The sequence below is a fragment of the Lingula anatina genome, chromosome 1 (assembly GCF_051362555.1).
Source record: "Lingula anatina isolate TDL-2025a chromosome 1, LinAna3.0, whole genome shotgun sequence".
NCBI lineage: Eukaryota > Metazoa > Brachiopoda > Lingulata > Lingulida > Lingulidae > Lingula > Lingula anatina.
Genome location: NC_141767.1, coordinates 47,901,918 through 47,915,480, shown reverse-complemented (window position 1 = coordinate 47,915,480; position 13,563 = coordinate 47,901,918). Strand labels below are relative to the sequence as shown.

Below are 13,563 nucleotides of genomic sequence, written 5' to 3'. Positions count from 1 at the left end.
AAACCAATAGGATTATTTTTCCAAGAAAAACTATAACGCAGTTACTAACGTGCAATGTGTGTTCTTTAAACCGAAAGTTCAACATATACATCAGTCTCGGAATGAAATGGTCTGTGTGTGCCTTTAGTAGTCCTAAATCGGTTAACATTGCACCTTTACCCAACCGACCTTGAAAATTAATTTATAGACCTTTGTAACTATTTTCATATTTGTACCTTCAATTGACAAATGATTATTTCAACGACTTATTCATTCAAAATGCAAAGTAAACATCACAGAAATATTTTAGAATTAAAACTATTTCGTTAATCGCAGTGGTGATAAAGACATATAGAAATATATTTATAAAGACAGAGTATTTTCAAGTATCATTGAAGTTTACATGACACCTGGGTGAAAGAACTTCAACTGAGTACAAAATGTGTGTATTGGAAAATTACAAAGATGAATTATATTCGAGGGGGCAGGGCTACACCAATTAATATTAATTATTAAAAAACGGTACCTAAACCCAAGTATATTATTTCCCCTCATGTCTTGCATGTCCACTATTCTAAAAAGAATGGTCTCGTAGACGTCTATTATATAATACCATAATAAACAATAAGCTAGACATTCATAAGGTCAATATTGATTTTTTTTCCAGTTTTTGCTGATCTGTTTTGCAGCTTAATTTACAAAAACCTAAATCTTTTTGTTGATGAAAAGAGTAGCTGGTATTGGAGATTGAATTAAATATAACTTGCTCGCGAATGTTCACTCTTGATATCCCATATATATCATTAGCAACAGGCGGCCTTTCAGGTAAGGATTTAATTAGTTTATACCTACAATCGTCTTTTTCTCGTCAAAACTACCGTTCTCCGGCAGTCTTTGGCTATCTTCTTGGAGCCATTTTTTATCTGTTACAGTTTTTAATCTTTAGTTCCTTTTTCCATCCTAAAAAATTATTAAGTTCCCCGTTAATTTCTGTTTATAAAAACTGCTTAAGCCCAATCAGGGACGCGAGTAACGGTAACAGGAGAGTCTGGAGCGGCAATGACTTGAGAAACGCGCCGTCATTTTTCGGAGTTGTCGGGGTGGGTTTTCTACTTTGTGTCGTATGAGATCCGGTAGTAGCACTCTTACTGGTGGTGCCTGTAGTCATAAATTTCGTGGCGGTTGCTTTCGTTACAACTTCGGTGGTCATACGCTGAGTTGTTTGCGTCATTGTGGTGGCCTTGCGTGACGTTTTGGTAGTAGGGGAAGCCGTTGTGGTTGACTTCTGGGTAGTTTGGGTGGTCTGTGAGGCAGTCGTAGTTGGCATTTTGGTGGTTTGGGTAGTTTGTGACGCTGTCGTGGTTGGTGTCTTGGTAGTTTGGGTAGTCGATGACGCCGTCGTGGTTGGTGTCTTGGTAGTTTGGGTAGTCGATGACGCTGTCGTGGTTGGCTTCTTTGTAGTCTGGGTAGTCTGTGACGATGTCGTGGTTGGTGTCTTGGTAGTTTGGGTGGTTTTTGACGCTGTCGTGGTTGTTTTCTGAGTAGTTTGAGTCGTCGGTGTCACAGTCGTACTTTTCGTTGTTTGAGTCGTCGGTGCTGGAGTAGTGGTAGAGTTATTAGTAGCGGTTGCTATGACATCCAGAGCGAAAACGGAAACGCACAAAAACACAACTGTAATCCTCATGTTCATGTTTAAAACAAAAAGAAACGCGGTCTTATGCCAAAGTATACGGTGTAAACGGTCCTGGTGGTTTTAATGACACCTGTTGATTAAAATGTTTGAAGTGATCTTTAGACGCCCCTACATTTGTATAAATACCATATGACCATGAGTATGGGCTCTTGACCCACATTATCAATCCAAGTGCAATCAACTATTACATAGGATTGGTGTGTGATAGCGCTATCTGGCTCTGTTCAGTAGGACCATCACTGTCCACGTGCAGTCACAGCAGTGGTGGAGGAACATTGAAAGCTGTTATAGATAACAATAGAATACCTGACAAAAATGGGGCAATCGACATGCCCGTCTTTGGTTACTGGTATCGTTGTAATATATTTTAACGGAGCAGCCATGTTAGTTCTCTTGTAGTTATATTAGCTGTGTATATCTTACACACAAGTTGTAAGAAGCCATAATGAGAATATTTGCTTCATCGTCCTTGTAAATATAAGCGCGAGTTAAGTTTACATCGTGTTCAAAAATGTTATTCTTTCAGAGAAAAAAGCAGTTTCTTTTTTCACTTTGAGGTTACTTTGTTTGACTACAAAATAAAAATATGAATGACAAGAAAGTACTATACTAAGAATACAATCATTTTATTTTAAAAATACTAGTCTATATATACAAAAACTGATCATGAAACAGCCTGACTTCAATGTTGACTTAACCATACAAACTCATTACACGAATTTGGTACTTCTCAAACTTGAACCTATTAAATAAAGACACATTTCAAAAGACTTGGGTCTTAAGCAACGTGTTCTGCCGTTTCAGTGACTCTCTCAGCACCCCAAGTTTCAGATAGTTATTTCATCAATCTTGACTTTACTTTGGAGCAGTCAAGTCCAAAACATTTTAGGATATTTCGCAAGAAGGTACTTAACCCAACTTTTACTTGTTATTTAGCCCAATTGAAATCAGATTTGAAAACCTTTAAAAACCTCGTGAAATGGACATTTGTTGTGTGCGAAATGAAACTGATAAATATTGAAAGTCGGGGTGCTGATGGAGAAACCGTCTCTATGATCCGTCAAACATTTAGTAAATAAACACAGTTTATAGTAGATGGAATTTACTTGAGACATGTCAGTTCAAAGGTCCATTTGAGACAACCCGGTCATTTCCGTATAGGTAATCAAATTAGTTGATTGATCTACGAAATCACCCCAGATTGTCCAAATGTTCACTGGTCATATTTTTCCTTTTTTTTGGACGGAATAGCTGTCTTTTTGTGCAGTTATGGCAAGATTTTCACATTTAAAAAATTAAACAAGGAAGACTATGGTAATCATGCAAAATCATAAATACATGTAATTGAAAATTGAGCAGTAGTGATAAATGTTACCAAATGATTCCATCGGGAGTTAAGTTCCATCACTAAACTGCAAAGCCCTTCATACATGTCCACCTTGAGATAGGTATCAATCTGTACACCATATAGAAGTTGATTGTTTTAACCTATATAGATACACTGTATATACACTTGCACTTACGGCCTACCCTAGATACAGCCTTGCACATGTCCCTCCCTCTATATGTGAACTCCATAAACCCTGGGCTCACGCTCACATAATTTTTGTCTTAGGAATTTTCCTGCCCAAATTACATTTACTCAGTGAAATCAATACTAAGTCATTTGAGATAATTTACATTTCTAGGTCACGTCGATGGCAACTTTGTTTTTAAAAAGATGTATATGTTAGAGTAAGCCCAGGTGCCTAAGAAATGCCAAGACCCTATGATTTATGATCTGACATGATTGCACAGAAAAATATTCTTAAATCATAAGAAAAATTCTACAACTAAAAGTTGCTAATTCATTATCTATGTGATGAAATGGTACCTAAATCCAAATGTAATAAGTTGAGTCATATTATGCAAGGCTTTGCAGTTGCCACAATGGAAACTATTGTTAGAAATAGGTAGGACTGTAAAAAAAATCAAAAATTTCTTAAACTGCTTTTCCAAAACAATCTATGCCCCTGACTGTAAAACTGTCATTTCCGTTATAAAGCTAAAAACTGACCAATTAAAAATGGAGTAAAAGAAATACGTGTTAATAAGTGTTACAGGACTAGATAAGGAATAAGTACCTGACTAAAATCTTCTTGAAATTAAAGTTAAGAAATAAAGGTATAAATTAAAAGAATTTCAAAACTGACTGAATTGCTAGACCTGAATATTTTGAAAAAATATTGGAAGTTGACATAGTCCAAATATAAAAATAAATGTATCTTAAAGATGCGCCCAGAAATGGGAGTCACAAATAGTAAAGTTGTTTAAAAACAGCAGTTACAGACCAGCCCAAAGCATTGTTTGGATAGTTAGTTTTGCAGACTATAAAATGATTAGAAAATATGTACATAAATCAATGATATTATGACTGTAAATCTACTCTAGAAATAAAAGGTGTATCATACATGCGCAGTATAAGCATTTTAATGAGATGTGATCACAGTGGTGAAGACGCCAACCATAACAACTATATTCATAATAATAATAATACACCATGTAATTGGCATGGTTGAGCTGCTTAAATATATATATGTTCATATTTATGTATATACTTACACACAATTACAACTTATATAAAAAATAGAGTCTATCCTACATATTTTACATATGCCATGTTTAAACAATGGAAGATTGGAGGGGGGAGGGCCAAACACTACATTTTACCAAAAAGGGTTTTATTCAGCAATAAGGGAGTAAAATGTTTGCTCCTCCGCCTCTGAAATTCACTGGGACTGTCTCATCACAACCACAAGATCATTTTATTCCAGTTCCTTTTTCTTTTCTTTTCTTTTTTTTTTTACTCCATCTTCAGATGTCTTTAGGCACACAAGCATGTTAACGATAGGAAACTATTTTCTGTGTCAAGGTTTGAGCAGTTGTAAATGTCTATAAAAAGTCTATACTTAAGGGAAGATTTATTCTGCAGCTGCTTGTTGTTGTTCACTATCTGCTGGGGCAGCTTCTGAAATAGAATAAGTGTAACTTTAGAGAAAAAAAAGGAATATAAATTTCTTTGTAAGTATGCACCATCTTTATGCATTTCAAGATAAGAGATGCACTGGTGCATCTATTCATTTTTCTAAAAAGATTTAAATGGGAAAAAGTTCAATTTTGAATATTCCCAGATTTTCAAAAAGACAAAAATGAAAGTATTGCACAATAGGGGATTCAAAAATAAAGCAATGTTCTAAATTAAAATCAAGGTGAAACATAGTCTGATTTCTCATCAGCCTCAGAGAATCCAAACACCATTAAATATTTGTATTGACCCCTTTGTAGAGATTATATACTTCTTTCAGCAAAATCAACAAGCCACTATGGATATGTCTATATAGTTAGGGTAAGTAGTAGTGCATATACTACTTGGTCTAGTAAATAATGACCCTTAAACAGAATGATACTGTTAAATCTTGTATCAATTATGTAATTTTTGCTGGCCAAAGAAAAGCACAAATGAGAAGGAGATGTTTGGTTAAAAAAAATTAATCAAAATCCTTCAACATTGGTAACAGGGGAAGAGAAAGGGTGTGATACCCTTCCAGCTGTTAGTCCATCTACTGATTTAATTACTTTAGAAAAGAGCATTTAACAGGACACTTTACCTTCAGCTGGCTTTGCTGCCTCTCCCTCCTCAGCAGGTTTCTGTGCTTCATCTTCAGCTGGCTTCTGTTCCCCTGTAAAGAGAAAAAAAAAACACAAATAAAACATTGGTTAATTCTTTAACTGGACTGCAAACAAAATGCAGTGAAAAAAGAGAACTACAAAATTTTAACAAACTTTTAATGTAGGTAATTAAGGTTACTGCCAATTTGAAAAATTTGTAGCAAAATGAACAAAAGTTGGAAAATATAACACATTATTATCGGCTCACACTAGCCAACACGTCTTTCCCCAAAAGCTAAAAATTCATTATGGCTCAGGAATTGAAACATCAAATTCATTGCTTATCTGATACTGTTTCCAAAATATAACAAAAATGTTAAGCAAACACACATAAAAATACTAAAATGAAGTGAGCTGATGCTACTTTACTATATGAAGTAATATCAGTTCCAATATTAAGCTTCTACAGAATTCATAGTACCCGGTAACATGCATTGATTTCATTTCCCTGAATTTCATCATGCATTTTACTACTATGTACTTGGAGCTATATATATAACACAACAAATCTAAAAGGTAAAATGACACAGGTACTGATTTAAATTTACTCCCATCACCTGACATAAATCACTAAATCTCACTTAAAATCTTTCAGACCACCATAAAAAGGAGAAATAAAACACAACATTAAATTTGAATTAAAATTTCAGAAGGATTTACTACAATTTGTACCTGTAGAAGTACCCAAATAGATCTTGTAATATTCATGCAGGCATGCATTTTTACACTGTGCTATCAAAGGGATCAAAAGAAATGATGCCCATCTTCCAATAAACTGGGATCAAATACACAATTGTACCAACAGCAAAACCATCCACCAAAAAAATCATAAGAAAGAGGTAATTAAAGAAACAATTTGATAATGAATAAAACAAAGTGGGTATTTGATCTGAAAGCTGGATAAAACCATCATGCTACATGCAAAATATGTCACCATTATAAGAGGAATTTCTTATAGGTTCATGTAGAGGGTTGAGAACTCAAATGCGACTGAGCACCTAATTTTTTGTTAGTCTGTTCTAACTATTAAAAGTGCAAGAGGTAGGATATTTGTTGGGATGAACAGAAAAATGTCATTAAGAGGTTGAATGATGCATTATGGTCTAGGTTTGACTACAGCGGGTGATTTCTGGGATACATGCAGAGGCGGCACGAGCATGTCACCTTCACTGGGTTCAGGCTGCACGTCATCTTGACACTCCTGAGCCATGATCCCAGTGTCTGCCTCTATGGATGGTGGCAGTATCACCTCTTCAGCTATTTTAGAATCATCTGTTTTATTTTCTACAGTCACAGATTCCTCTTTATTTTCATCTGGTTTCTCTGAATCCTCTCCAGCTTCCTCTTTATTTAGTTCAACTACTTCGTCTTTTTGTTCTGGATTTTCAGATAATTCTTTTTCCTCAGGTGTCTGCTGAGGACAGTCGTCCACTGGCTCAGTGTCTGTTCTATTTTCATCTTCCTCATTTGTTGTCACCTCTGTACTACCTTTAATTATGTTGATAAGATGAGGGGTGGATATTAATACTGGTTGTCATGGTGTACAATAAAATGTAGACAGATAGACAAGAAGTGTATATGAACATTTAGAGGTTAATAGCGTTATCAGAAAAAAGTAGTAAGGAAGTAAAAAGAATCTGACCTATCTTATATCAGAGGGTATGTTCTGTTGGATGGACACAATTGTACTACATGTACATACTAATATCTCATTTAATATTTCAATATCTAAAAGAGAGTTACTTAAATTTGCAGAATATAAATATCAAGCTTATGAATGTTATTAAATTGCACTATTTATTGGATAAGTATTTTAAGGGGACTGGTTAATGAGGTGCATAAATTACCAAGTTGACAAATATTAGAATTACAACATAACAGCTTCCCAAACAACTATAACATGACATGAATTTTCTAAAACAATGGCAGTCTATAAATTCTAATTGATTCTGCACTTACATTAACCTTGTTGATAAAATTATCATGTGTTATTCACTATGATATCATGTTGATTACATTATACAATAATGGATCAATAGTAAGATTAATTAATGTTTGTAATTGTAATTGTAATCTGTCTCTGCCCAACATTGCTCTTCGTATGTGTTAATAAAATATCACACCTGAAGCATGTCCCTGACACATTTGATTAATTATGTGCTCTTCAGTTATGGCAACGCTGCATTCTCATATGACCAAACAAACGAATACAGTGACAAATCATCACTAAAGCATTATCATGCTTTTCTCCCAATTAGACATCAAATTTAGTTGTGCCAATAATGCAGACTATTTTAATACATTGTATCAACTTAGAGACAAATATATGCGCAGTGATACATCATCAGATGCCTTTGAAGCATACCTTTTTAATTATATGTAAAGTTCATTATGGCAACAGCACGCAATGTTTTATTAAATATGAGCAACCCAGACAAATACAAGTGCAGCATGGGATATATCATTAAATAGCTCTCATGCATATCCAACCCACAGTGGGTATAATTTTACATGTAAACATTCAGAGCCAGACTGTCATTGATGGCTGTGTCAATACCCTCCCTTGGTTACCTGTATACAAATCATAATAACGTGGACAAGAGCCTGGCTGTTATTGGATCACGGCCTTGGTGTTTGTACGGCCTGATATGATCTGTTTGGGATTAGGCTCAGAGGGGGATTTTTACAAGTATCCACTCCAGAAATGGGTATCCAAGGGGGAATGTGTTATTAAATAGGTTCTTTTGGTTTTATTTTACATTTATCTTCCTTGGCTACTTGTTTTTTGTCAGGCATGTGGACATGGTTTCATATTCTATGAGATAACATTGGAAAAAAATTGCCAGTGTTTTGATATGTTTTGTAGAGTCTCCTTGTTTTAATGGGGTTTACATGGTGGAAGTGATAAAATTGGAATTACTAAATATATCTTGTTTTAATGGAGTTTACTTGGTGGGTGTGATGAAATTGAATTAATAAATGTTCCAAGGTACCAGGTACCACTAAGCACATTATTAACCTAAAAAGAATCTAATAAATGTGTGGTTATTTCCAATAAGCTAATTACTATGATTGGTTGGGAGGAATTTTATGACACACAGCAAAATATTTCACTTGTAATAACTACAAATGTACCTTTTAATAGGATACTTCATAACCAATTTGATTTAATCATCCAATACAAGTATGTGTTCAAGTGTCTATCTCTATGAAATATTCAGAAACATTTTTCTTGATTGATTTCTTGGAGCCCAATATTTCAATGGCAAAACGTGCAACTATGGCAAGTGCCATTGCACTCTCCTCCACAGGAATGGCAGGTTTTGTAAGAACACCAAGAACACAAAACAAAACTGCCAAGCTGTATTTAAGAGCAAAAGAAAAGGATTTTAGCTAGCATCTAAACTTGAATTGATTTTGAAGAGAGCTGATCTCAATTTTTGTATCACATTATAACTTTGGGGTATACATGTATAATACTCATTGAACAACAAATAACTGACTTTTTCACAAAGCACCAACAATTAAAGTACGTATACAGTCCAGTTGAAATGGCTTCACTTATTATGACAGTAACTCTATGTAACCATTGGGGTTCAATATGTTTTCTCTCTTGTCCAACCCACTACCATTTGTAATGGAGTTTTCTGGCATGCTACAGGTAAAATATGGTACTGAGTTAGGTAGCCACAACTCAACTGTAAAAGCACCTTTAGCATTTAAAATAATAATAATAAATTAACACATATATAAACAAAAAATAAAAATAAGTGCATGCATCAGTATAGAGAAAATGTTAGGAAATGTTCACATAAGGACAAAAATGGGACTGGACTAAACAACCAGACTGTCTTGAAATTGGACTGTAAAACCTTCCTTTGTTTGGGGACATCAAATAGACTATTTTCAGTCTATGTTAGGTGTTAGATGAACACAACTGTTTTTGCAGAACTATTTGATCTGGGACTAAGAATAGGTGGCCATAACTCAAAATGGTTATTACTGGAGTTTAATGAACTGAATCATATACAAGAAATAGTTATTCTAATTATCTATCACATGTCTTACTGCTTGTATCCTGATAAAACTGAAAATTGTCATTATTATCATCCTAAAAATAGTCTCAGATGTGCAAACAAAAAACAGTTGTGTTGTTGTACTTTGGGTCAAATTCTACAACATAAAAGTACCTTCTGTTGTCGTTTCTGTTTTTTCCTCTGTTGCAGGAGCAGCTGTTTCACCTTATATTTTTGAAAAAAAGCAATTCTTAGGCTAGTAAGCATTATGGCTTGGCTAATAACAAAGCATTATTGTACCAGAAATTGCAAGTTAAATGCTTAGATTATGCAGTTTGAGATGCGTGTTAATAAAAGCACTAGCAATTAAATATTGGTCACTGTTAGTCTTGTAGTCAATATCCCAACTATGGTGAAAAAAGTGTAATGCATCCCAGTTCTTAAAAACAAAGAATATGTTTTTTTTGTTCAAGTTGAAACATTTCTGTTTTTTAAAAGGAGAAAATTTTAAATCAAAAAGAAGGGAAAAACTGGATGAATCACTTGCATGTGCACATACCTATTTGGTCCAATTGGTTATGTATTACAAAACACTTCTCACTAAATATTTTCATTAACATTTGCACATTATATGGTGGTTAAATCTTACCACTGGTTTCTGTTGTTGCTGCTGTCTCTTCTGTTTTTTCTTCCGTAGCAGGTGCTGTTGAAGTGTCACCTTTAATTGGCAAAAATTGCATATGCAAAGCTAAATATGCCACACAAAGCACATTATCATGAAATGCTAACTGGCACCAAGCCTATGTGATTGCTGCATAAGCATGAAATACGTAACAAATTATTGACTGAACAATTACAGAGATCAATGCAAGATGTAAAGCAGTGAAAGTTAAACTATGCTTGCACAGATTTGGTTTGTATATCATTTTTAACTCCCTTGTCATAACTCCATACACTCCCCTTTTTAACTTCTTTGTCTGCTACATAAGAAAAACATGGGGGAAGTTTCTGAAAAATTTCATTTTCAGTTATTTGATGTATTGTTGAAGTAAACTGAAAGTAAAATAATTCTGATGATCTTACCTTCTGTTGGTTTTTCTTCGTCTTTCTTCTCTTCATTCTCTTTATTGATTTGTTCCTCTTTTGGAGAACTTTCCCCTGCAAATTGAAAGTAGAATACAGTTGGTGCTGTGTGTATTATTTTCAAGTTTGTTGCATAAAATCTGATTGCCACTCACTCTGGCCCATTCTCAAGGTCCAAAGCACTGGTGGATCCATGAAATTGGTGAGATCAGAGAGGGGAGTTTTAAAAATATTTGCATGACAATTAAAGAAATAAGATAATCTGGGGTGGGAGAAGGGGGGGGGGGCATGTGTCTAAAGTGCCCCATAGGCCTACCATGCTGGGGCATCTAGATAGTCTGAAGGTCCATTGGTCTGAAAAATGGTAACATTTTCCTAATTTTTTAAATCAATGGTTTATTGGTCCAAATGTTCACTTTAGAACATTTGGACCAATGAACATTCAGACTTTTGAACCTTCAGACTATTGCTACAGCCCCACTAGGGATGGTCAAATTTAAGCTAAGAAGGACATACCCCATGAAATGACCTTCATACTGGATATTTGTTTGTTGTCTTGTATGAGAAACAACTCACAAAAAGGTACTAGTAGGTTAACTATTTGATTAAGCTTTAACATATTTAGGATCATTTATTTTATTCCAGGTTTTAAGCTCAAGATAGATCCACTCAGATTGCCACTTAGAGTATTCCTGATATTGCCTTAACATTAATGAATGGGCCACAGATTTATATAAGTTTTTGAAAGAACAGCATGAACCAAACTGAATAAAAATGTATAATCTTAACACCATATTATACTTAATCAAGGGCAATGATACAATGTTTGTATTGTTGGTCAAGATTATAATCCCTGCATTATCTAAGCCTCTATTTGCTCTTACACTGATGTCCAATAAGTCAATAATATGAACAATGCTGAGTCTGTTATTCAAACAACCAGGTAAACAGACTGGTCTTTACTATAAATTTATAAGAATCTTTACTTAATTAGTTATTGATAAAGTTAACAAGTTATTTTAGACTTATTCAACAAGTTACATGAGCTTTGTTTTATTTTCTTTTACAGAGATTTACAGAGGGCAACTTACTTCTCTAATTAATCAGAGTGTTACATTTATATTCTACAAAGACTTGAATAGCTCTTTTAACTTACACCAAAAACAATCAGCTAAAAAATACAAAACTCACAAATAATTATATTTTTTTCTGATTTAATAAAATCTAATAACATTTTAATGTCATCATATGTATCTTATTCTTATTTCCTGACAAACAAACAGATACGAATGTATAACAGGTATTTGTTGTAGTTACATATTCGATCACAACAGCAAATTCACGGATGACTGAGTCTGACATTGTAAGAGCACACCTACCAGACGTGTATCAATGCTTATGCTACCTGATCTTCCTTAAAATAATCTACAAGTGAAAGTTGGATGTAACACTCAGAAAACTATATTTTATATTCATGTAATGGAATTATAGTGTTAATTGGCTAGATTTTTATTGAATCCATTCACTTCAAATACCTTTGTTTGTACTTTCACAAAAGAGATTTCCTATGAATGAAAGGTCAATAAGATCAATTTGGCTGAAATCGGTTAGGTTTATTGAAAAATGATATATACCGCAATACTAATATGCTCAGAATGTCTGAAATTACAGTCTGAAGATATCTTCTCTGGAATAAATTTAGTTTCTCTACTACATAAATTGCTCTTGGTTAAATCTATCTTTCAACTAGGGCCATACATTTGCATAACTTATCAAATCACATTAGTAACATATGGATATGAAAAAAAGAAACATAAAATTAAATTATAACAAAGTAACGTAACAATATTTTCAAATAAAATTATTCTTGGATCAAAACAAGGTTTAGTGAACACTCTCTAAACCCTGACGATCACTTGACTTAAATTATAGCACTCTTCCCAAGGAATTTAAGATTTTTATGCTATTTAATTAGTAGAACTTGATGAATTATAATTACAAACCTGTCTCAGCTGTGTCTTTTTGTGGCTCTTCAATGACTTTGTCCGCTGGCTTATCTTCGGCTTTTGGTGCGGGTTTCTGAGAGCCACCAGCGGTCTCTGTATTCTTACTGTTGTTACATCCCATGATGAATAAAATGTCTCCTTAAAAATTGACCCAAAAACTGTAAAGGTGAAGGATATCCCAAAATCAGCGGCCTTAATCGCGCTTTAATTAACTGCGTCTGAAAACTACTAGGCTCAAGTCGAAATGAAGACAGGACCCTCTTCAGGCACACTTACTACGTGTTTCGATACACAGTCGGAATGGACTGAACAAGCGAATACACGGATTGAATACACAGATTATTGAGGGCTGATTTGATATTTACATAGTCCCGAACAACACCATAATGTTTACTCGTTACCACTGGCGACGGTTGTATCGAACAACAGATATCACTCCGCTTTCCTTTTAAGTATTAATTCGAGATATCGGATACTTCGGTCATAAAACTTCGACAAACTCAGGCACAAAAGGAAAAGGGAGAGTAATAAGAGTTACTCAAGATGTGACAAATAAATTACAATTTGATAATTAGATTACCATGTTGTTAAGCGCATGAACATCATTCTGAAGTGAGAAGGTTTTTCACTACGTCAGCACGTGCGGTGTTTACCTGCAGTATCCCTAACACCACACGGAGTTTTAAGACTCAGCTTTAAACTATGTCCTTGGATTAGATTTAATTAATTTAATTCTAGTTTAATATGTAATTTATTTTTTAATTGTATTAGGCAATTTTACGATAACACAGTGCCAGGTTTGGTTGTATAGTAAGTTAAAGTGCGCCACAAGCGACTTTTTTGTGGAGGACGACATACAGAGAGCAACCCCATTTTATTATTTTTCTAATTGATACGCAGCTATGCCAGATACGAAAATGTTAACCACCTGACGTGTGTTTTAAAAAGGTGAACCTAAAACACATTTTAGATAGGGATTTGACAAATTCTTTAGGTTGGTACAAAGATAAAAGGGGAAGATAAAATAATCTAAACAGTCTAAACACACACAAACAAAGTAAAAACGGGGCTCCATTAA

General features: G+C 34.3%; 1 protein-coding gene across 3 annotated transcripts; it reads right to left on the bottom strand.

Annotated features, from left to right (window-relative positions):
• Positions 1–2,282: 2,282 nt before the first annotated feature.
• LOC106151271 (uncharacterized) lies at positions 2,283–12,879 on the bottom strand. 3 transcript variants are annotated; one of them, XM_087002063.1, is made up of 7 exons: positions 12,483–12,879; positions 10,480–10,554; positions 10,046–10,114; positions 9,571–9,621; positions 6,545–6,868; positions 5,320–5,391; positions 2,283–4,679 (listed from the first exon to the last, which is right to left on the bottom strand). In XM_087002063.1, the coding sequence occupies exons 1-7, from the start codon at positions 12,604–12,606 to the stop codon at positions 4,633–4,635; spliced, it is 762 nt and encodes a 253-aa protein (XP_086858189.1). In that variant the 5' UTR covers positions 12,607–12,879; the 3' UTR covers positions 2,283–4,632. The 3 variants fall into 3 exon arrangements, with proteins under 3 accessions (XP_086858189.1, XP_086858190.1, XP_013379893.2); XM_087002064.1 differs by lacking the exon at positions 9,571–9,621; XM_013524439.2 differs by lacking the exons at positions 9,571–9,621; positions 10,046–10,114 and having other exon boundaries at positions 12,483–12,878.
• Positions 12,880–13,563: the final 684 nt, after the last annotated feature.

Bases quoted from the DNA above. Each gene is read 5' to 3' on its own strand.
- LOC106151271 (XM_087002063.1), bottom strand. From the start codon at position 12,606: ATGGGATGTAACAACAGTAAGAATACAGAGACCGCTGGTGGCTCTCAG. The intron at 10,555-12,482 runs GTTTGTAATTAT...TTCAATTTGCAG, and splicing joins AAAAGACACAGCTGAGACAG to GGGAAAGTTCTCCAAAAGAG. The intron at 4,680-5,319 runs GTAAAGTGTCCT...ATTCTATTTCAG, and splicing joins GGCAGCAAAGCCAGCTGAAG to AAGCTGCCCCAGCAGATAGT.